Source organism: Equus quagga, chromosome 11, assembly GCF_021613505.1.
Source record: "Equus quagga isolate Etosha38 chromosome 11, UCLA_HA_Equagga_1.0, whole genome shotgun sequence".
In the NCBI taxonomy this organism is placed as follows: domain Eukaryota; kingdom Metazoa; phylum Chordata; class Mammalia; order Perissodactyla; family Equidae; genus Equus; species Equus quagga.
The window spans coordinates 19,166,753-19,192,529 of record NC_060277.1 but is presented as its reverse complement, the minus strand read 5'-3'; the positions used below and the strand labels follow the sequence as shown (position 1 = coordinate 19,192,529).

Genomic DNA, 25,777 nt, shown 5'->3' with positions numbered 1-25,777 from the left:
AGAGTTCTTTATATATTAAGGATATTAAGCCTTTGTCAGATATATGACTTGCAAATATTTTTTCCCAGTTAGTGGGTTGTTTTTTTGTTTCAATCCTGTTTTCATTTGCCTTGAAGAAGCTCTTTAATCTGATGAAGTCCCATTTGTTTATTCTTTCTATTGTTTCCCTTCTCTGAGAAGGCATGGTGTCCGAAAAGATCCTTTTAATACTGATGTCAAAGAGTGTACTGCCTACATTTTCTTCCAGAAGCATTATGGTTTCAGGTCTCACCTTTAGGTCTTTAATCCATTTTGAGTTTATTTTGGTGAATGGTGAAAAAGAATGGTCAATTTTCATTCTTTTACATGTGGCTTTCCAGTTTTCCCAGCACCATTTGTTGAAAAGACTTTCTTTTCTCCATTGTATGCCCTCAGCTCCTTTGTCAAAGATAAGCTGTCCACAGATGTGTGGTTTTATTTCTGGGCTTTCAATTCTGTTCCATTGATCTGTGCACCTGTTTTTGTACCAGTACCATGCTGTTTTGATTACTGTAGCTTTGTAGTATGTTTTGAAGTCAGGGATTGTGATGCCTCCCATTTTGTTCTTTTTTCTCAGGATTGCTTTAGCAATTCGGGGTCTTTTGTTGCCCCATATGAATTTAGGATTCTTTGTTCTAATTCTGTAAAGAATGTCATTGGGATTCTGATTGGGATGGCATTGAATCTGTAGATTGCTTTAAGTAGAATGGACATTTTAACTATGTTTATTCTTCCATCCATGTACAGGGAATGTCTTTCCATCTCCTTATGTCGTCATCCAATTCTCTCAGAAAGGCCTTGTAATTTTCATTATATAGGTCCTTCACTTCCTTAGTTAAATTTACCCCAAGGTATTTTATACTTTTTGTTGCGATTGTGAATGGTATTGTATTCTTGAGTTCTTTTTCTGTTGGTTCATTACTGGAGTATAGAAATGCTACTGATTTATGCAAGTTGATTTTATACCCTGCAACTTTGCTGTAGTTGTTGATTACTTCTAACAGTTTTCCGATGGATTCTTTGGGGTTTTCTATATATAAGATCATGTCGTCTGCAAACAGCGAGAGTTTCACTTCTTCCCTCCCTATTTGGATTCCTTTTATTCCTTTTTCTTGCCTGATTGCTCTGGCCAGGACCTCCAGTACTATGTTAAATAAGAGTGGTGATAGAGGGCATCCTTGTCTCGTTCCTGTTTTCAGGGGGATGGGGTTCAGTTTTTGCCCATTGAGTATGATGTTGGCTATGGGTTTGTCGTATATGGCCTTTATTATGTTGAGGTAGTTTCCTTCTATGCCCATTTTGTTCAGAGTTTTTATCATAAATGGCTGTTGGATCTTGTCAAATGCCTTCTCTGCATCTATTGAGATGATCATGTGGTTTTTATTCCTCAGTTTGTCGATGTGGTGTATCACGTTGATTGATTTGCGGATGTTGAACCATCCCTGTGTCCCTGGTATGAATCCCACCTGATCCTGATGTATGATTCTTTTGATGAATTGCTGAATTCTGGTTGCCAAAATTTTGTTTAGAATTTTTGCATCTATGTTCATCAGTGATATTGGCCTGTAGTTCTCTTTCTTCGTGGTGTCCTTGTCAGGTTTTGGTATCAGCGTGATGTTGGCCTCATAGAATGTGTTAGGAAGTGTTCCCATCTTCCCTAATTTTTTGGAATAGCTTGAAAAGGATAGGTATTAAATCCTCTCTGAAAGTTTGGTAGAATTCCCCAGGAAAGCCATCTGGTCCTGGGGTTTTATTCTTTGGGATGTTTTTGATTGCTGTTTCAATCTCTTTCCTTGTGATTGGTCTGTTCAAATTGTCTGCCTCTTCTTGAGTGAGCTTTGGGAGATTGTAGGAGTCCAGGAATTTATCCATTTCCTCTAGGTTATCCATTCTGTTGGCATATAGTTTTTTGTAGTATTCTCTTATAATCTGTTGTATTTCTGCAGAGTCTGTTGTTAATTCTCCTCGCTCATTTCTGATTTTGTTTATTTGAGCTTTCTCCCTTTTTTTCTTTGTAAGTCTGGCTAGTGGTTTGTCAATTTTATTTATCTTCTCAAAAAAACAGCTCTTTGTCTCATTGATCCTTTCTACTGCCTTTTTCGTTTCAATAGTATTTATTTCTGCTCTGATTTTTATTATTTCTCTCCTTCTGCTGACTTTGGGCTTCATTTGTTCTTTTTTCTCTAGTTCAGTTAGGTGTGCTTTAAGGTTGCTTATTTGGGATTTTTCTTGTTTGTTAAGATGTGCCTGTATTGCGATGAATTTTCCTCTTAATATAGCTTTTGCTGTATCCCGTATGAGTTGGTATGGCATGCTATCATTTTCATTTGTTTCCAGGTATTTTTTTATTTCTTCTTTAATTTCCAGAAGAAGGAATTTTTCTTCTCATTTTTCAGTGTTGTCTGAAACATTTTGTAGTGAGCATTTAATAGTTCTCATAATCAGAAAAAAGTAAACTTAGGTCCATTTTGAAAAAATAAAATATTAACAGCCAAAATTTTTAAAAAGGAAGCTCTGCTTCTCCAAGAACCACACCTCCAATCAATCTCTCACCCTGGGGTGGTACCTCTCTCAACCCTGCTGACTCAGACCATGGAGCCTGTCCCCAACAACACCATATCCTAAGGAAGAAGCAATATTTATAGAACAAGTATAGTAGAAAACTCAAGATTCATGTGGTAGGCATAATAAACTTGTTCAATAATGCAGCATTCAAAAAGAATCTTTAATAGGCACGAAGTGTATTGATGAATGTGCTTAATCTATTCAGCATTGTTCTTACATTCCATGTTTAAGGCACTTTACATTGTTAATTAATGTTAGTTAATATTACAAATCCTGTTAATTACTACTAAAATGTCAAGTAGCATTACAGCAAACACATATTCATTTATATTTCATGTCTGTGTTTAATTTCTTAGGAAAGGGACAAACATATTTGAGATGCAGAAGGTAATTTTACATGATGACAATACAGAATTGACTCATGCCACTTTTTGTGTTAGAGCTATTTTTAGATGTGCATATATTGCAATGAATTCATTAAGAAAAATTCCTCTTTGAAGATTTAAACAAAAGAAAAACAATGCAATGTCAAAGATTTTGAAATGCCTACGGCTGAAATCCAGACACCTGTTAATTATTGTATTATTAATAATACAGCCTTTTGTTGATATTATTAGAAGTACAAGAGACTATTTTGTTCAACTCCCAGATTTTCCCTTCTTGCACTCATCATTCTTGAGCAAGAAAGTCTGTGTTCTCAAGACTGTACAATGGAACATAAGCTGCCACTTACTAATGAGACTCAGTTTGAAATGCCAAACACGGATGAAACATCAGCACAAGTTAATTAAAAGGCCACTCTTCAATTCCAAAATCTAAGCGAAAATCTCTTTCCCACACTATCAATAGACCTGAAACTGGCTGTGTTCTCCAATATTCTTGGGATGAATGTACATCTATGTGGACCAAAAATGACATTTTCCCCTTTAACATCAAAATAAACAATTTAGGGGTAATTTGGCCACACCTTATAGATCAATGGTTCAGGACAGAGCAAGGTACTACATCTGTGAGACTACCTGCAAGATCCTTGGACTTTTAAATTCTATTTGAGTGAGTTGTTATTCTCCTTATTTCTTAACGTGCTTATTGAGCAATAGTAATTCAAATTCCAGATGCTAAAAAAAATTTTACAAAATTATTTTCAGTTAGACCTACATTCATCCCCCCCACCAAAAAAACATCTTGTGGCAAATGTAGAAGAAGCCAAGAGGAGAGAAATGAGAATCAAGTCAGAGACGTAGTGATGGAAATAGGATAACTGAAGGAGATTTGGGAGTTAACTCTGAGTGAGATAGGAAGCTGCTGGAGAATTTTGAGCAGGGAAGTAATTTTAATTTTTTGACATTTTAAGAGTCACTCTGCCTGCCCGGTTGAGCAGACTATATTTAGGGCAACAGTCGAATCAGAGAGGCCAGTTAGAAGAGTATCACACTAAGTCAGATTGAAAGACTAAGGTGGGTTGGACCATATGGTGGCAGAGCCTGGTGAGAGATGGTTGATTTGTGGTTATATGTTGAAGGAGGAGGCAAAACGATGTGATTGACTAGAAGCGAGGTATGAAAGGAAAATGGAAGTCAGCGTTTGGCCTGAGCCAATGGAGGCATAGTTGCTATTGACAAAGCTGTGGAAGACTCTGTGGGACTGGTTCATGGGAAGAATGTAAGAGCTCAATTTTGGAAGTGTTGGAAATGTCTGGAATTTGGAAACTTCCATTTGGATATAGTGATGTCAAGTAGATCATTGAATATACATGTCTCAAGTTGAATGAGATGACTGAGAAAGTGAAGGCAGACATAGAAGAGGAGCCAGGTTAGAGGACCCAGCACTCCGTCCGACATTCAGGGCTCAGGCAGAAGAGAATGAGGCAGCAAAAATGTCTCAGACAGTGGTGCAGGAGGAAACCAGGTGAGTGATGTCCTGGAGTTCAATAAAAGAAAGTACATTAAGAATGGTGGCAGTATCGAGTATGTTAAATAGTGTTGATAAGATAACTATAATAACAACTAAGGACTGACCAATGGATTTTGCAATGTGGAATTTCCCTGCAGACTTTTGATAAAAGTAGCTTCCTGGAGTGGCAAGAGTAAAAGTCCAATTGTGGTGGGTTCAAGAGAGAATTAGTCAGCAAAATCCAGATTGTGGGAAACTCTACAGGCAAAAAATAAATTTCAAGGAAATAAACATACAGGAGGGATCCATGTTAAACGAGGTTAAAAGAGATTGATCAACCAATTGTAATGTGTGGACTTTATTTGGATTCACAAAGAAACCACAAAGTAAATCCACAAAACTTTTGATTCAAACAGAGCAAGCAAAAAAAGAAAACATGTATAAGACTTTGGGAAGTTTCACACTGCCTGGATATTTGATGATATTAGGGTTACTTTATTTTTCAGGAGTAATCATCTTATTATAATTATGTTTCTTTATTGTTTGTTAAGAGTATTTCATGTCTTTTAGAGATGCCTACAAAAGAATTTACATATAGAATTATATGATGCCTAGGATTTGCTTCAAAATCACCCAGTGGTTGGGTGGGGGTAAAAGAAGTTTAATGATGAGATAAGATTGCCTTATGTTGGTAATTGTTGAAGCTGAGTGACGGTACATGGGGTACTGTTTTCTACACTTCTGTAAATGTTTGAAAATTTCCATAGTAAAAACATTAAAAAAGAGAGAGAGAGAAGAAATATGACCCTGAGTATAAGCAATTTTTTCAAAGGTTTGTTCTAGGGGCTGGCCCCATGGCCAAGAGGTTAAGTTTGCGCACTCCACTTCAGCGGCCAGGATTCATGGGTTTGGATCCTGGGTGCAACCTACACACCACTCATCAAGCCATGCTGTAGAGGCATCCCTCATAGAAGAACTGGAATGACTTACAACTAGGCTATACAACTACGTACTGGGGCTTTGGGGAGGAAAACAACAAGAGGAAGATTAGCAACAGACGTTAACTCAGAGCCAATCTACCTCACCAAAAAGCACACCTTTAAATTTGAAAAAAAACAAAACAGGTTTGCTGTACAGAAGAGGAGATTAACATGCAATAGCCAGAGGAGAAGAGGAGTTGAGTAGTTTTGAGTCAAGAATCTCGATTTTATTTGTTTGTTGCTGCATGTCTTTCCTAGAAGAAATTACTTATGAAAAATCATTTAATTTTTTACTAATTAAAATTTAAATTACAGTGGTGAACTTAAGAATTTTTATAAGAAATCAATATCCATATATTCAATTTCAGTTGAACCCACAGAATGTTTAAGAATCAGGCACATTCTAAACTTGCTAATGTTCTTATTCTTTTCCAATATGACCATGACCATTACTCACTCCTACCCATCCACAGAAAACATACTTTCAGAAACCTTCTACCTAATAGCATTGATTGAAAATTCTGCTAACATATTTGATTAGCAAAGTATTGTGCATGATAGTCAATACATTTGAATTAAACATAAGAAATGCCTGAATCAACAAACGAAGAAGCAAGGAAAACTGTCATTAATTCATGTAGCTATTCCTTACAATCAAATTTTCCAAGTCATTGACCTCATTACAGAGTTATTACTAAATGTTTTCCTTAATTCTCCACTGTACTGTTTCTTTTTTTTTTTTCAATATTGGTGGCTAAGCTAATAGGGACTGAATTTTTGTGTTGCAACAACTATTCCCAAATACATAGTGAGCAGGTGAATGTCTGTTTCTATGGTTTCTATTTACAGGAGAGAAGACCATTCACAGAAATTGTTTGACACTTGTTACTTTCCTTTGTAATAGAAATTTAAGTATTGCCTTCTCTCCCCATTCCTCTCCTCATTCTCCGCCATCTTGCCCTCATTCCCTCTATTTCTCTTCATCTGGCTCTCTTTTTTCATGACGATTACCTCTCAAGTTCCATTAAACATGACTTCATTTCAGTTTTCTACTCTAGGAAATATGTCTGAACAGAAAAAGAACACACAGTAGGAGATCTGTCTGCTCTATTCTAGTAAGTTTGTCTGACCAAATACTTTCTTTCTGAAAATCGATCAGCAATTTAAGAAGAAATGACAAAGTTTCCTTCTTTGCTTGAACAAAGCCTCTTTCCATGACAAATCCTCCAGTAATAGGGATAGTGTGCTCCCCTCTTTCAGCAGGGTCTAGATCCATCAGATAAGGTAAGCTCCAGGAATGCAGCGAACTTTGCCAATGACTTGGGTTGCCCTCAGAAAATACACTTACTTTCTGTTGGATCAAACTAAACCATTCATTATTTATACTCCTATTTCTTTACAACAGCCCAAAATTATAGCAACCAAAAGTTGCTAACATATGTCAAGTGGATAAAGACATGGGTTTGAAAACCAACTTAGGGTCATTTTTCTCATAATACCCCCTGGACAAAACTAAATCACTAAGTGTGTTCAATGATCTCTGTCAGTTGCAACAAGGCAGTTTGAAGGTTAAAATAAAATGCTTTTTGAAATATTACATCTTCCCAGAACTGCTGAGCAAAGATTCCTGGGAGATGTTCTTCCTTTGCATTTGAAGATTAGCTTCTGTTAAGTTACTTTCAAAGTCAAGTAAACTGAAAATATTCCTTTGTAAAGGAAAACAATATTATTTTGTCCATTAAATAAATAAAATAGCTTTACAGATAAATATCAGTCTACTTAGCTGCAAATGGAAACGTAGAGATAAGATGAGTGAAATAAGTGAGCTCTGTGCTAGGAAAAGGCACTGCTGGGTCTATGAGAAGATTATGTAAACCTTCCCCCATATATGTTCAGCTATTTATTCTTTTAACTCCTGAAAAAACAGTTTTATATTACACATGTGAGCATGTTGTCAGAATAAAAGTTGTTTTTATTAACATATTATATTAACATAATATCTCTTTGACTATTACATTCTTCAGGTTTGCCCTAATGGAGAATGTCAGACACACCCAAATGTGTCAGTTCTTTCTTTGTGAGACTTTCTGAATCACTTGAGCCAAGCAAGCCTATTAACTTCCTCTAATTCCCCTACAGAAGTCTTTTGTTTTACCACCTTGCCTACACAGCCAATGTCCATCAGCAAATGTAAAAGACTTCTTATATCACTATTAAGTTGCTTTAACCCAATTCACCCTCAGTAGAGGAAGTCAATTCATTTTTAGGTCCCTGAAGTCCCTTCCTTGGTCTCACTGTCTGTACGATAGGTATGTATAGTTTTCTGGGTTCTGAAGGAGAGAAAAATTCACCACCCCAAAATATGCCACTTTGGCAAGAAAGACGCTCTGATCCTCCTTTGACCCCATGAAAGCAAGAAATAAACCTCTCATGTAAAAGGTACCCTCCCTGTACCAGGAGAGTAGAAGGCATTCTTATCATCAGAGATAGAGAATTCAGGGCCAGCAAGGCTATATAAACAAACCATGTTACTTCCACATGAATTTACCACCGCAAGCCCAACTTCTCTGACTTGTCAATTCTTTACAAATTTATTGTTTCTTTGGTTAAGAGGTATAAAAGTTGTCTGCTCTGGTCACTTCTTTGAGTCTCATATTTTTATGAGCTCCCATACATACAAAATTTATTTGTTTTTCTCCTGTTAATCTGTCTGATGCCAATTTAATCAGACCAGTCAAAGAACCTAGAAGGGAAGAAGGAAAAAGTTTTCCTCTCCTACAGTTTTCTTTTCACACTGTAAAAGATAATCAACCCTAAAGTGTAATACATCATTTGGATGTATAAATGAAGGTAGAATGAGGGAAGAAAAGAGTTTAAGTTATTTGCAGTGACAAGGATTATCATTTTATTTTCTTCACTATGGACCCAACAGTAAAGCCTGAGTTGAAAAGTTGTATCTAGTTACAGTTACCTTAGTATAAACGCTTATGTCACACAAATGCAAAAGCTCCAGGGATATTTTTTTTAAACACAGTTAAAATAATATAAGCCAAGAATCATGAACTTCTCTACATGCCTAGATTTCTCTGACTTATTTTCATACTTAACACAGTACCCTTATCTGGTCTTCCCTCAACCACAAACCAAGCCATACTATCATCTGTCTGCTTATCAGTCCCATTTCTTATTCTCTTTAGTTTCTCACACATTCTCACTTTATGTGTTTTCCTTAAGCATTAGCTACATTTTCTTTTATTTTTGCTTATAGAATCTTCTGTAGGCTCCTTACATCTTCTTCTCTGATGTTTATTAAAAATTTATCTGCTCTTTTTACCCACATGTTAAACCATTGTCCCCTCCTCCCCTGCGTCTCTCTTGTTTTCTCAGCTCCTTGTCTTTCTCCTCCAATGCACATGGATCTCACGCAAGGTTGAGGCCCCTACTGAGGGCACTCTCCCGCCTCGCTCTGCAGGTCAAGAGATAACCAGAATGAATCCTACAGGTGTACACCAACTCACACTGACTGTGATCCTGGAAACAAGGAGAAAGGGCAGGGGTAGTGTCAATTCTCCAGCAGACAAAGATGTGTGCCTTGTTGCAACTGAAAAGAAATGAAACAAACAACGTAAGAGGCAGAGGAGACAGCACCAACCATTGGCAGAGCCAGGAAAGCAAAGTAGGAGCGAGGGAAAGGAGTGCCTAGGTAGGTTTTTAGCCAATAATCATTAATTATATTCGATCAAACAAACTGTCACATTTGGCTTAGAATTAGTCTTTCAATCAAGCTCAAAAAGACAATTTTAAAAAACGTATTCTTTAATTAGTACATAGATGAAGATACAATGTTTTTATAATTTAAATTTCTAAAGCATAAAACACGTTTAGACTAAAAATTATTATTTATTTATTAAAGTAGGTTATAAGAACAGACCCCTACAAAATTCAATATATGTTCTACAGAATAAGAATAAAAAGGAATCCAAAAAACGAGAGAGGGGACCGGCCTAGTGCATAGGGGTTAAGTTCTCATGCTCTGCTCCAGCGGCCCAGAGTTTGTGGGTTTGGATCCTGGACATGGACCTACACACCACTCATCAAGCCATGCTGTGGCAGGGACCTACATACAACATAGAGGAAGATTGGCACAGATGTTAGCTCAGTGACAATCTTCCTCAAGCATAAAGAGGAAGATTGACAATAGATGTTAGCTCAGGGACAATCTTCCTCACCAAAAAAAAAAAAGAGAGAGAGAGAGAAAAGGAAGAAAATAAGCCAGACTTCAGGTCAAATATGGTTACTGTAAACAAGCATTTAACTGGACTCTGAGCTTCCTGGTAGCAAAGAGTAAAGAAAAATGTCACGTGTAATACATTCTTATTACCTGCTATAAAGAAATAAATCAGTTTTTCAAGAGAAACAAACTTTGCCTGTACTAATTTTATAACACAGGTTCTTATACTTTTTTAGCATGATTCCTCTAGAATATCTTAAAACCTATAACCCCTTGTCCTAAAAAGTTGCACAAATATACATCACACAAATTTTATATCCAATTTCAGAGAGTTCATGGACTATCTCAGGCCTCCCTCTGGAACCTCTGTGAGTCCATGATCATCAGGTTAAGGATCTTTGTCATTGGAATTTGGTGGAAGGATACCTTAAAAGTCATCGTGGATAATGACAACATAAATTGCAAAAGCTATATGTTTTTCTGTCTTTCTTGTTTATGTTAGGAGGATAATATAAAAGGATAATTCAGTGAAAATCATTTTGTGAGGAAGGTAGAGTCAGGAACTATGTATGTTCAATCACACTATCTTCTTTTGACCTTTTGGCCAGCATTTTTGCTACCCTTTATTTTTTGTGACATAAGCAACTTCTAATCATTTCTTTAAATGTTTTACAGAAGTATACCACCTACAATACTCAGATGAGTAAATCAAATAGCTGTTTATCATTTCCTTACTTTATTTTATAGTTTACTAACATACATGCCCAAACAATATATTATTTAATTTTCCTTATTTGTAGACTTTATAAAAATAGAATCATATTATATACAATTGCTTGAAGTTTTCTTTTCACTCAACATTATGCTTCCAAAATTCATCCATGCTGTTGCATGCCACTCACCTCATTATTTTCACTATTGTACATTTCATAGAATAAATAAACCACAATTTATCCCTCTCCTATTAATGAACATTTGGATTGATTCTAGTCTTTTGCTATTAGAAATTGAGTTGCTATCAACATTTTCTAGGAAAAAAAGTTTTACTCTGGGGATGGAGCAGAGAAAGCACTCATAGGCCCATTATTAGTAATAGTCTAGGTCATGGGCTAGCTGGTTATATGGATGTTCATTAACCATTATGCTTTAAAACTTCCTTTAAAGTTGCACATATTCTTTTGGATTTATCAAATATGTTTTTAAAAGAATGAAATTTTCAAAGCCTTTGATAAACTAGAATATTTTTTAACATTAAATTTTTAGGAAATGGACAATTGTGCTTTAAAAGATATCAGAAGTTTCATTAAGTACCAAAAGAATCATAAGTGAAAAATCATCTGTTGGGATTCTTTGCTCTCCACTAATTATCATGTAACTATTTTGCTTTCTACCATTTTACCGAGACCTACTAAATCAACAGTATGACTTTCCATTTTCCTAAACTAGTGCTTCTGTAAGCTAAGCTTTTGATAAGAGCAGAGTTCAAAGTGATTCAGCATCAAAACCAGTATCTGCCTGTTTTCCTATAAACTATTGCATAACACAGATACAAGATACCGAGTCACTTTTGTATTGTTTTTATCTGAAACATCACTGTATTCGCTGTATTATAACAGCCTGAAGCTAAGCAGAGGAATATCCTGTAAGTACAGGATACAATAGAAGACAATCAGGGCTTACTTTACCCACTCCCCATCTGTCTTCTAGGAAAATGCAGAGGACCGTGTATTTCCCGTTGTATCTAAAACCTTACTGGAAATAGGTGGATCTGTGTGCACTCTTTCCATTTTGTAAAACAACACTAGCACTATACCATAGGAAAGGAGTATACCATGGAAAAGCAGACGCAAGGTATATAATTAGGTCTTGAAGTATTTTGAAGGAGCTGTTAACATGACTTAGTATTTCCCAGTAAGTTCTGATGATGGTGATGCCTCTTTAGTATACTGTGCTCTCTCTCTCCTTTCCTTCACAGACAAGCTTCTTTAAAAGTTACATGTATTTGCTGCCTTTACTTTAAGACCCAGAACTGAGCTCAATCTTCCCACATGACCCCAAAATTTGGGAGTACAGCACCCAAGAGAAAAACTCATTAACTTTTCTGAGTATGGGAAGGCCAAACTGAGCTAACAATGAACCCTTAACCTATTCTCACTCTGCCCCAACCTCCAAACGCCAAACCTCCAAACACACCAGAGGATGTTGAAAAGCTACCAACTTTGATGCCACAGAGAGGGTGAAACCCTTTGGAAATCTCAACCAAACAGACATAGTCCTTAGGACCCTGCAGACTCTGTTCAGAGATGGAGGCAACTGGGTTCCACTGCTGCTTTTGCTTCGCTTTCTCTCAGTTCTGATTCCCAGGTTGGCCAAGTCACATGTTTAAAGCCTTATCATACAGTACTTTTTCTATAGCTCAATCAGCCTAAGCCACCCAGTGCAGAGTCCCAGATAGAGAATGAAGCTCCCCATTATAACTCTCCCTCTTTACTGCCTGCCATGACCTATAATTCCTTTATCATATTGTTTTTAGTATCACCAGTCATCTTCCAGCATATCTAATGGCCTTTACCTCTTCCTCATTACTTTGACCTTTCTTTAGCATTTGACCCCAAACCTCCTTCTTGACATTCTATCTTCTTATTTTGAAAAAGATGCTCTTTGTTTTTCTTCTACTTCTATAAATTCTTCTTTATTGTCTCCTTCAGTGGCTCTTCTTCCTCCCTGTATTAGTTAAGTTTTGCTTCTTAACAACTGTTTAGTTAACTCACAAATCTAAATGTGGGCAATTTAGGATGGGCTTTGCTGATCTTAGCAGGGCTTGATCATGAGTCTCTGGTCAGCTGATGAGTCAGGTAGGACAAACAGGACCTCTCTTCACACGGTCTTGCATCCTCCAGAAGGTTAGCTTGGGTTTTTTCATGGTAGTTGCAGAACTCTGGGAGCAGTAAGAAAGGAAGCCCCAGTGTGCATACACTTTTCAATCTCTGCTTTTGTCACATTTGCTCCTGTCCTATTGGCTGAAGCAAGTCTTGGCCAAACAGAGTTAGTGTCAGAGGAGACTACCCAAGAGTGTGGAGGCAAGAAGGTGTGAACACACGGGTCCTTACTACAATCTACACACTGCACTTACTCACCTACATTATGGGCATTTCTAAAGATTTGATCTTTGGTCCCCTTCCATTTCTTAGGGTCTCTCTCTATGGTTCTTATAACCCTTGTGAAGTCTACAATACTCTGTGGTTCTTATACTTCTGTGACATCTATAATACCTCTGCACAAATGCCTTCAAAAATCCATCTTTACAAAATAGACTTGTCTCTTTACCTCGATTTTGTATTTCTAAATTTCTCCTGGATATTTCCATTGAGATAACTTACTAATACTTCAATTTAACATGCCTAAAAGGGAATGTGTTGTCTTCCTTCCTGTTTCAACCATGCCCCTTCAATAAAAATTACTTTACTATGAAACATATGTTTCTCTTAATATTTCATCTGGTCCCAAATCACATATTTTTTTAATTCTCTCTCTTCCTCTTCTCCTACTTTTAATTTGTAGTTTTGCTTCTACTATTTACCAAAGAAGAATGTTCTTGGATTTATTTAAACTTTAGTTTCAATTTTCTCATCCTAAAAACAGTGATAAGAAAATTTGCCTTGCAGGGCTTCTTATAAAGACTAAGTTAGCTTGTATACACAGTTTTGCATGCTTAGCACATCAAAGACACTTGAAAGTGTTGGTTATGTCCCTTACTCTGAGTCTTCTTGGTTTTTCATTCATGAAATATTCCTACTCTTCTTTTTTTAATGGTGCCACAAATTGAAATTAAGCCCTGTTAACCTCACACTGAGGACCTTTGGAACAATTTCCCTCTTCCTGCCCACCTTCTATCTTCTCCAAACCATTCCTACAACATCACAGTCTTTTCAATGCTCTGCTTTCCATTTATTTCCTGTCAGATAAAACCCAAACTCTTTAAACCAGTACACACGGTCTTTTCCAAAAGCTCATCCCAACCTCTCTTTCCAAATTTATTTCTCATTGCTCTCTCCATGAATGCTTCAACTAAACTATACAATTTATTATTCCCTGGACATACTTTTACTTCCCTTTCTCCATGTTCAACAACTTGTACTGAACTGTCTCATCAACAAGCATTGAGCGAATAAGACGATGCTTCCACTACAGGGAATTTACAATTTCAGGAGGAAATAGATAGTCTCACCTCCAGAAATTATAAATTCTCTGGAGCAGAAGCACTGTGTTAAATAGTTTTCCAGGCATGATACAGGAAACACAAGTATCTTACCCTCAAAGACTTCACAGTTTCATATGAAAGATGCAAGTTTTACAACTAGCCATTATATGACCAAAGCACTCTGGAGGTAGGCCAGAAGCAGGCAAATCTAAGTTTTATCATTTATAATCTGTACAGCCTTGAGCAGTTTACTTAACCTCTTGTAGCTTCATTTGTAAAGCTTCCTCCTCATCTGTAAATGGAGATAATAAAAGCATCTACCTCCTAAAGCTGAATATATAAGGTGATGCAAGCAAAGTTATGTGGCAAGTAACACAATAGTAAGCTCTCAGTAAGTGTCAGTTATTATTAACTATCGCTCTACTAACAAGAAATACAAAATCATAGAAAAAACAAATTATTAATTCTTCCTATGAAGGTTAGGAAAAGCTTCTTGGAATAGGGTCATATGAGTTGAACTCTGAAAGTAAGGCATGATTTTCCCCAGACCAGGACTGATTTCTACTTCTGCACACCTTCATCCATGTATTTGTTTCTTCATTCATCCATTGAACAGTGATTTTTTTAAGTGCAAGCTACATGATAGATAGTTGTGTTACTCTTATGGCATTTATCAACATCTGTCTTATTCCTGCTGAGAATGAGAGAAGCAGCCCCTGACATCCAGAAGCTGGCCTGGCACTTATGACTAGGCCTTGGTGTTCTCCTGTTGAACATAAATAATCTGACAGGACAATCAACAACAGACAAGGCCACTCTGTGACCATGATGGATCACGACAAAAACAAGGTCAGATTACTCTTAATCATGTCTGAACACCCAGAAAAACAGGGACATTGTCCAACCACAAAAATGCCCCAACACCCACCTATTTTGGCTAATACAAGTGACTGTTGTTTCTTTACCGATTACAGCTTTAATCTCAAACTAGTCTTCCCTCCTTCTCAACAAGATTTACTAAGATTTACAATCATATAGTTACCCCTGCTTCTGGACAGCAATCAATCCAGAGCAAAGCCCCGCTTCCTTAAACCCTCCGCAAAATCACACCCCCGAATCCTATAATGCATCCTTTCTACCATCTTCTTACTGAGATGCTGCACTGTTGTCCTTGGTGTGTGTTCTCCTTCACTGCAACGAGTAATAAACAACTACAGGTGTGATCCTGGTGGGTTTGACTAAAGGGCACAGACATACATTCTTGGTTTATCTCCAGAGATTATAAAATTTTCTGGAGAAGAAGCATTGTCTTATGCATTTTGCTATCTCGCACTGTACAAAAACAGTGCCTTTAATAAAGTAAATATGTACAAAAAGTTTATTGAATAGATACATGAATCCCATAGACTCTATCTTCTTCAATGACTAGAAATGCTGGAAAGATTCTGGAGAAAGTATCCTGAGTTCTACTTCACAGAAATGACACAGGCACCCTCAAGAGATGATTTCCTGACAGTGACTTTGCAAGGAGCACAATTTTCCAGCTTACAGGATGATGTCCCTCCTGTAATGGGAATCTTGGTTTGTCATTACTAAATAATATTCAGAAATGGCAAAAAAGATATACGTGAGATCAGAAGAGCATTACAGTAAATTTAAATCCATCAATAATACTGGCCTTTAATAGGAATCATATGGAATTCTTCTGAATCATCAAATCATACAGCCAATGTTGTATGCAACATTTGTATTTATTTTGATATGATTCTAAATGTCTTTAAAATTAGATACTTAAAGTTCAAAAGTTCTTAGTAATGGCATTTCTTGAATTGCATTCTCATTTTACCCTTAAAAAGGCACAGAATTCATGAAAAACATCACTAATTGAAAAATTTAGTCAGAAGTTAAAGGCACTATAAAATTTGCCATACAAAAAAAAAGAAGACATACAGAAAAACATTGAAGAATCTAATGCTAAAATTAATTCAACTTTTAAACAGGAAAAAATATAACTGAAAAACTTTGTAGAAAAAATGACATCACGACAAAAAAGATCTTACACAAGGGACAGTCTATTCCAGCATGTGAAATTAGCCGTATAAGCAAGAAGGTGGGTAATCCAGCTCTACATTCGCATCTATGCATTTTAGCAAAATTCTTTGGTTACGTTAATCTTCAAAGAAACATCCACATAAGCTAATACTAAAGTTGCAGGCTTCAGGAAAATAGCCATAAGGAGGTATGAAATACCATCCACACTGTTATTAATCTGCATAACGACCTTCCCCAGAGAAACTGGCACGATCCTCCCACTGCCTGGAAGTTCTAAGAGCCCCCATTAAAAATGGGAGTCAGAGAATGCTACAGAGAAATTAGCAAGTCATTAGTAAGAAAAGCAGTAAAAAGAACATGAAATTATTTTGTTTGGTAATGTTTTAGAACATAGCGAAAATTATTAATATTCAGCGATGGAGTCAAACTTTCAGCATGCACAAACTGACAAATATTTTATACATGTAATAATTTGAAATGATGTATGTTGGGCATAAAAATTGAAATTACAAATCCGGCCCCACAACATTAACTTTATAAATTGAGTTTTGGCTCTCTGTCCAATGAAAAGCTCAGGTCAGTAATTCTTTTACTCTAAGTATCACCACAGTGGAGTTTAATATGTATATATGTGATTTTTAGATATCACTTCAACGAGATTCATAATCTGTTCCTGGCTTGATATTCATTCTACATTACAAAGAATATTCGAATCAGTCTGTGACCCCCTAAGTATTTTTTCCCCAGGGGTAGATTGGAGCCACTAATTTCTGGGAGCCTGAATTATGCTATTATGACTGTAAGTCTAAGCAAAAATTAAGGCTGGAACATCGCATTGAGAAAAGAGTGCAAAATATTCTGTGCCTTTAATGAGGAAACTCAGCAGATTTTCCTGGTGGGTAAAAAAGCACTCAGGGTGGAACAGCTGAAGAAAAGAGGTGGCTCTGTCAGCTCCTCTTTAAAGGATCTAAGATTTGTAGATCAGGAATCATTCATTTCATTCTTCATTCCCCCAATCAATATTTATGAGTACTTAATATGCATAGGCACCACACTAAGCTCTGGGGCCCAAGGCAATGGCCCCCCTTGCCACCTCCCACATCCAGAGCTTATAGTCGCACATAAAATAAATAAGCAATAAAGACAAAGGATGCTAAAGGCTCTACGCAGAGACTCATAACGTGGTCTAGAATGTCAGGAGAGACTTTAGAGAGAGGAACAAACGAGGAGCGACCTGCAGGAGGAGTGAGAGTTAATCAGGAAAGGAGGAGGGAGAGGGTTGCAGGCAGGGAGAACAGTCCACTCACATGAAGCCCAAGACAGCAGGTGAAGGAGGGTATGGAACAAAGACTGAAAGATGCGCAGCGTGTGACAGACCTGTCACAGGAAAAGAATGTTGTGAGCTGAGGCTAGAGAGGGGTGTACAGTATACGATCCATGTAGGCAGAAGTAAAGGAGGAGCTGGCCAGCTACATAACAGGTAACGTTTCCTGGGCTTTTACTATACGTCAAGTTCTCCACAGTGCATGGCTGCCACGCCCATAATCTCATTTATGTCACATAACGATCCTTTGAGATAGGTGTCATTATTATTCTCGTTTTACAGATGAGAAACTGAGGCAGAGGGATCAAATAATTTACTTGCTCAAGATCACATAGCTAAGTCATGACAAAGCCAGATTCAAATCCGAATCATCTGGGCGCATAGGCTGTGTCCTTAAACACACCACAGGCCAGATCAAAAAGGGTGACCAGTATTACATTTCAATTAAAACTCTATACCACTAATGCTTGAACCTAGTTGAAATATGTACCAGAAGAACCCAAAGATTGCCCTGATTTTTATTTATCATATAGATTCTTACTGTGGTATCGGTTTTTGGAACATCCAAAGAGAATTTTCTGAGCTGATAACCAGACAGAGTTAATTGAAGCAAAGTCTTGTTTGTTTGTTTTTCTCTCAGGAACCTTAAGACCTAGTGCACAGGACACAGAAGTTGCTTAACAAAAGTTAGTCCTAATTTACTGTATAAAAAAGGTTGTGTCTACTTTGACAATGTCAGTTTTGTAAGATGCTTGATTTTTATTCATTAAAAAGTAACATGAGGGGGCTGGCCTGGTGGCGCAGCAGTTAAATTCGCACATTCTGCTTTCCGTGGCCCAGGGTTCACCGGTTCAGATCCCAGGTGTGGACCGATGCACCACTTGTCAAGCCACGCTGTGGTAGGCGTCCCACATATAACGCATAGGAAGATGGGCACAGATATTAGCTCAGGGCCAGTCTTCCTCAGCAAAAAGAGGAATATCAGTGGCAGGGGTTAGCTCAGGGCTAATCTTCCTCAAAAAAAAAAAGTAACACAAGGATGTATGTACAGAGACAAACCAAGAATTTAAGTGAATCCACTTAAAAGCAAACCAAATTGAAAAAAACAAACCAATAAAACATTTTTTCTTTTGTCAAAGAATGAATTTGGGGGGCCAGCCCCGTGGCCGAATGGTTAAGCTTGCATGCTCTGCTTTGGTGGCCCAGGGTTTTGCTGATTCAGATTCTGGGCACGGACCTAGCACCACTCATCAAGCCGTGCTGAGGCGGCGTCCCACGTAGCACAACCAGAAGGACTACAACTAGAATATACAGCTATGTACTGGGAGGTTTTGGGGAGAAGAGGGAAAAAAAAAAGAATGAACTAATCAAGTTAAAATTTCAGTTCTAATCTTTAGGACGGAAGCACCGTAGTTTATGAGCTATTTCACTCACAAAATTTTTTCCCTCATTAGTAATTTGTTGAAAACCTGAAAGAAAAAAATAATCAATACCTTTAATAGAAAGAGAGTGGTCCTGAATGGCATATTGCAGTTGAAACTTTTAAAGTATGATCAATTTTATCAATTTTCCTAGAAAAGGTTAAGAATGACTCCTGACTCGTTTTAATGACTCCATACTATGTCACTTCATTGTTCTCAAAGGTATTTTGAGATGCATGTAATCAAATTTTATTGATATGAATCAACTATTTAAACTTTTATCAATTATACTTCTACTTCAACTGTGATTTTAACTCAGTTCAATTGATTCCTCTTTTCCTCACTTCTATGAATTTGCCATTATTCTTATAAAGTTTATTTTAATTTATCAGTTAATTATCATTTTATGTAAAATATGACAATTTATATAAAAATTCATTATATAACAAATTAAGGAAACACATATTAATATAAACATAGTACAGTTATATTTACATGAAAAAATCACATAATATTATACCTGAGATATAAAGGTTTTGATTAATTATTTTAGCAATATATTTGTCATATTGTTATTTTACATCATATGATAGGGAGAAGAGAATACACCATAATTCTATACGTAATACAGTCGTCTAATTATAGACTTTCCTAATTAACTCAAAATACCTAAATGTGCTTTTGTTGATTGAAATTATTTGTCCTAAAACTCTTATCTTGGATTTATCCACAACATTTAATTTGATAAACAGCAATATGTATACTTATAATGTACTTTCCTTATATATGTAAGCCTCTTTTTTACTTAGTTTCTAAAACTATGGTATTTAAGTATACTTTGTCTTAGAGGAGAGAAACTGGAAATGCGTTATTTTCATTTTCCACACGTATGCATTTAGTCTTCCCTGGAAACTAGCACAACGGGAAAGAAATTAATGATCCGAATAAAGAATAAGTGGGGGACTGCTTGCCCATAGGTGATTTTCTAGTGACATAAACTACTGAAAGTAGACAAAATCTGTTATGTCAGATAGGTTTGTGTGTATCCTGATGCCTTTTTCTTTCTTTCTTTCTTAACAGCAATTTTAGTTTTCAACCACATTCTTCCTCTACCTTTAATTAAGATTCAAAAGCTGGCTTCATATCCCAGCTAAGAAAGAAATCTACTGACATCTAGGTTGAAAATAAGTGGGAACACTGTGTACAACTTGCATTGGAGAGTTATTCAACTCAGCAGGATTCAATCACCAAATTGTGAAGTGCAATTCTATTCTAAAAAGGTGGCGAATCTTTCTGAGAATACACCACTTTATTTCTCCATGCTACTTTCTTCAAGCCAGACAATGGCCATGACCTTAAATTAGATAAAATCTTGCCAGAACTCTAGCCTGACACAGTAAAGAGGAGCATGAGTAGGGAAACATGCCCAAAACAGACGGAGAGAAATCCCACTCCTTTTATACTTCACAAAAGTTCTAACGCTTTTATCCCATAAGCATAAACTACCAACAAAACTACAAGTTACACCTATTTATTCTTGCTTTCTTTTTCTGGGTAACCCCTAAAATGGTGAATATGAGAAGAATCGAAAATAATCTACCTTTACGTGGTAATGAAGAGGAGAAAAAGCTTTCCACAAAATACTTCTGATCCTAGTCCAGTTTAGCATAAAAGTGAGTGGACACCACCTAAAGCACACTTAAACAATCAGGCACACAACTTTTAACTCTTTGTAGACAAATGATGCTAGGGCATAAATCATACTATTGCTGATCATTTTGCTTTTCATCAATATATTGCATTACTTGAACTTTTTTATAATAAAAGCAATGGAATTTAATGCCATTGCTCTTGGCTAAAATTTCTATGTAATTTCCATACTATTATTTTCTGGGTGAACTTTATATGTCTAAAAACTCTGTGAATAAAAAAGTTAAAGAGGGTCGTCCCAGTGGCATAGTGGTTAAGTTTGCTCACTCCACTTCAGTGGCCCAGGTTTCACAATTTTGGATCCTGGCGGCAGATCTATGCACCACTCATCAAGCCATGCTGTGGCAGCATCCCATATAGAGGAACTAGAAGGACTTACAGCTAGGATATACAACTATGTACTGGGGCTTTGGGAAGAAAAAAAAAAAGAGGAAGATTGGCAACGGATGTTAGCTCAGGGCCAATCTTCCTCACCAAAAAAAAAAAAAAATTGTAAAGAGAGTTCTGAGTAATCAAACTCTAAGCGTAAGGTTTTTGAGGGATTTCATGTTGAAGATGTGGAGAAAAACACTCATCCTTGAAAGGACCTAGGAATTCAAACTGAAGATAAGATAAATACAATGATTCTTCCTAGAGATAAGATAAATCATTGAGAATATGTTTATTATTTCACTAATGCAAGATATTTAGAAAAGGTAAAGCATTTCTAACTGGAATAATAATCAATTATTAAATTTGTTTATTTTTTTTAGCAATAGTCTGGTTCTTTTTTTAACATGTCTACTTTCTAGTATTAAAAAAACAAACAAACAAATAAACTAACCATATACTAAAACCTTCAACTGATTTGCCCTGGCACTAATAACTCCAGAAGTATTTGTAGTTTTCTTATTAACCCAAATCAAGAATAAAGACATATGGGCGGGCCACCCGGTGGTGTAACAGTTAAGTTTGTGTGCTCCACTTCGGCGGCCCAGGGTTCACCAGTTTGGATGCCAGGTGTGGACATATGCACTGCTTATCAAGCCATGCTGTGGCACACATTCCACATATGAAATAGAGGAAGAGGGGCACAGATGTTAGCTCAGGGCCAATCTTCCTCATCAAAAAGAGGAGGATTGGTGGCAGATGTTAGCTCAGGGCTACTCTCCCTCAAAAAGAAAATAAATAAATAAAGACATGTGGGTCTGGCCTGGTGGCATAATGGTTAAGTTCACACACTCCACTTCGGCAGCCAGGGTTCAAGGGTTCAGATCCCGGGTGTGGACCTACACGCTATTCATCAAGCCAGGCTGTGGTAGGGTTCCATATACAAAGTAGAGGAAGACTGGCACAGATGTTAGCTCAGGGACCATCTTCCCTAAGTAAAAAGAGGAAGATTGGCAACAGATGTTAGCTCATGGCCAATCTTCCTCACCAAAAATAAAGACAGAAAGAATAAAGACATAAACAGATGAATACTAATATACATTGCACTAAACTGGTCTAATTAGGAACTAGATGACTCAATTTTCATTGGTTTCCCATTGTCTCTCATCTCACACATATGATTATAAACGATAATCTTCACTTGTTATATATGAGCTCATTGTAAAATAAACTACACTAATTTTCACACTAATCCATAAAAAAATGAAGTATAGGTTTGAAAAAACTCACTGAAGAAAGACATTAAAAGAAGGTTTTTTGGGGGCGGGGGGGGCCAACCCAGTGGCACAGTGGTTAAGTGCGCACATTCCACTTCGGCGGCCCAGGGTTCACCAGTTCGGATCCAGGGTGCGGACATGGCACTGCCTGGTAAGCCATGCTATAGTAGGTGTCCCACATATAAAGTAGAGGAAGATGGGCACAGATGTGAGCTCAGGGCCAGTCTTCCTCAACAAAAAGAGGAGGATTGACAGCAGATGTTAGCTCAGGGCTAACCTTCCTTAAAAAAAAAAAAAAAAAAGAAGTTGTTTTTGTATAATTCCCCAGGTATTATGGCACTGTGTGGGCCACTTGGACACCCTCACTCAAAAGACTAAGTTAAAATCACTTCTATTGAAATGGAGTGGAATTCTAGAGGCTACAGCTACCTGCACTAATAGTATTGAAGCAATTTAACCATTGGTGGCAAGAACCCTCACTAGTAACCTGGGTCACAGGTGAAGGCCATGGCATGTACTTAAAAGGAAACAAGTAGCCCATGCTGACCAGGAGGCAGAACAGTGGCATCTTCTGGGCCTCAGGTTTCTATTCCAGTGGATGTGAAGATCCCAAGAGAAGCCCACTAGACATCTAGGATGGTTGTGACACGAGGGACCACTACTGAGAACCAATTCCAAGAGGAAAGGTCAGGAGTTACGTGCCGAGGGAAAAAAGTATTCTTGGCTACAGATAGCCCCTGAGAATCAAAAAATAGCCACAATACTTTAGTTGCCTTATTTCACATTCGTTAGGGAAAGGGAATCTAAATAAGTAAGGACACTGTGCTTTGAGCCTGTTACCCAGAATGTTATCACTTTTGAATGGCTTGTCTTGTTTCAGTTCATTGCTTTCTTCAGCATTTATAGTTCTGTCAAGTATGAATGCAGCTGAACCACTACATACAAAACATAAGAGCTCATGTTCCCAGACAATCAGGAAATCCAGAGGTCCAGGCGACCCCAGAGATCCTAGAGATGAGGAAACAGGCCCTAAGCAGTTAAATGAATTGAATATATTTAAAACTAGTAGACTATGAATTCAAGACACTAATATTAATATTATGATATTTATTCTAATAATATACCTATATTACACTGACTATAACACATACATAATACCACATCTTACATGGAAATCATATAGTAGTGAAAACACATAAATGCACACAAGTAAGCATTCAACGACTAAGTAAAGATATCTCCTATAGATTATCACAGAAAATAAATGTTCATACAGGTGATTTTCTCACTTGAGAACTGATCAATTTCATTCATCAAAAGCCTAGATTTCAATTCATTTCTATTTAGGCATAAAATAAGACCCTTCTTAATATTTGGATTTGAGTCTGGAAGGCAGCCATGATGCTCCACGGCTCTTCCTCATCATCGTATTCCCTGGGCTAGTAAGGGATGCTGCAGCTCGCATAGAAAGAAACACTTACACAAGAAAACGAGTGAATCCCCAGAGGTGCCTCGACTAAGGATCCATTCTATAAAATGAATCCATTTCCTGAGAGAGATGCCCAGTTTCGGATTTTATTGAACCAGGCAGCATCAAAGTTAGGGCCAATACAGTCTCCACTTGTTTCTCAACCCACCAGACCCCAAGTATCCACAGTCAAACCATGCTTTACCTACTTCATATTCAACCACCACAGCATAACCTTCCCCTCCGCCTGCCTTACTCCCTCACGCCCACTACTGTGCCTGGCACTTGCGTGGATGGATGGATGGATGGATAAGTGAATAAGTACATAAAATTCTCCTCTTTTGTTCCACTATAATTCATAGGACTTATTCAAATATCAGGGTAAAGTCTTTATCTCCTCCTCTGGGGAAATATTGTCACTCTTTTTATTATTTAAACTTACTAAATATCTGTAGCTGCTCAGTTTCCCATCATAATAAAAACCAAAAGATATCATAATTTAGGTAGCATAATTCCAGATCTAGGGTTCAAAGAAAAACGTCTAGTAATGATTTCACTGGGAAAACATAGTGAAAAATTAGCATCTTCTAAATGTTATCATCTATGTTAGCCTGGTGTCTGCCTATCAGAATGAAAAGGATTTAAGATTAGAGTTAGGGCTGGAGTTGATGCTTCAAAAGTTTAAAAAAAGAAAAAGAGCAGGACTTTAGATTTTAAAATGTGGCTGAAGGAAGATCTGTGATATACCCACAAATGAAGTACAGTGCTGTTAAAATGAGGCTGACTTATTTTACTACCAAAGAAAACGTCGCGTATTAACGGTGCCATTTGTTTATGCTGATGAAAATGCACGCAGGGCCTGTGGGTATACATACTGTACTAGAAGTCAGTTCAACAATAATTACCTGCAAGTTTCACTCTCTCTTAGCAGGAGAGGTGTGTTTCACTTAGAAGGTTCTTGCCAGTACTTCCTCATACTTCCTAGGCAGCTCTTTCAAAATTAGGGGGTGGCAGACAGGTAGAAAGGAAAACTCATCACCCGCCCTCAGAGTAGAGAGAGAAAGTGTGATTTGTACTACTCACGGCTCTGCCTGGAGGCTCCTGTCCTCAGCCACATAGTTCGAAGGAATATAGCCCTGCAGTTGCTGGCCAGAGCCATCTCCCCTTTTCTCCAAGTGCCTGGCGAACCACCAGCCCTCGTGGGAAGCGTCCAGGACTTGGAGCTTGTCACCAGCGCGGAAGCTCAGGTCCTCTGCAGTCCGAGCCTGGTAGTCAAACAAAGCCACAAAATAATGGCCATGGCTTCTCTCAGGCTCCTGACTTGGTGGCTGGGGAGCATCAGGCAGGGAGCGGGCCCCTGGGTTCTCAATCACCACGGGCTTGTCTGCCTCCTGGAACAAGCAGGGGAGACAGGGCTCCAAGTACGCCCGGAGCCTCAGGCAGACGTTGCCCATGGTGCACCTGTGCGGAGGAGGAGAGAGGGGCTTCTCCCTCTTCCCTTGGTCTCTGCTGATCCACTTTCTATTCCTCCACCAGGCAGCTTTGAAATCAGCACCAACTCACCAGGCTGCAGAGAGTGTGCAAAGCCCTGTTTTGCTACAGTCCAACAGACCTGGCTGCGGCAAGCCCTGCTTGGAGGAACTCACCGGTTTGCTTTCTGTAGCCGTAGCTGCTGTCCCAGAGCACAACCGAGTGAGAGCTGGGCAGCTGCTCAGTGGGAAGATGCCTTCTCTTCTTGTCTGCTTGGGAATCCCACAACAAAAATAAAACTCAGCAGGCTTTATTTAGACAAATGTCTGAGAACAGAAAAGAGACATCTTGCCTTTTGTCCCAAAGAAAAGTTAAGAAGAGAAAGATGTTAACTCCAGGTAACATCTCCACGGCCTGCCTTTGCCAGGAGCTCTCTCCCTGCTTCAAGTCCGGCTCTGTAGTTTGACCAGTCCTGACCCCCACTGCTCTTTTCTTTTTGCTAATGAATAACCAACCAGCTGAGGCTATTGCCTTTAACATCCTGAGCTAGGAACAGACTGTGATAATTTCTCCTTACTTCCTGGTTTCTTTTTGTCTGATCTAAACGAGACTGCCGTCCTCTCTACCTCTCCACTCTCCCTCACTCAAGAGAGACCAGCGCCCTCACCAGGGAGCCAAACTCTTAAAAGCAGCTGCCAAAATTCATACTCCTGGACAAACAGGCTAGCCCAGGTAGGTTTTTGTCTTGCCATGCTCCCGACACAGAAATTAAGGGCAGAGATTTTTTTTTTTCCTCCC

At 37.9% G+C, this 25,777-nt stretch overlaps 1 protein-coding gene across 1 annotated transcript in view; it reads right to left on the bottom strand.

Annotated features, from left to right (window-relative positions):
- FRK (fyn related Src family tyrosine kinase) overlaps nucleotides 1–25,571 on the bottom strand; it is a 103,276-nt gene extending 77,705 nt beyond the window's left edge. The window contains exon 1 of the mRNA XM_046674435.1: nucleotides 24,593–25,571. Coding sequence (XP_046530391.1) covers nucleotides 24,593–24,963 — 371 coding nt within the window. The 5' untranslated portion in view covers nucleotides 24,964–25,571. The remainder of the gene's footprint in view (nucleotides 1–24,592) is intronic.
- Between the last annotated feature and the right edge of the window lie 206 nt (nucleotides 25,572–25,777).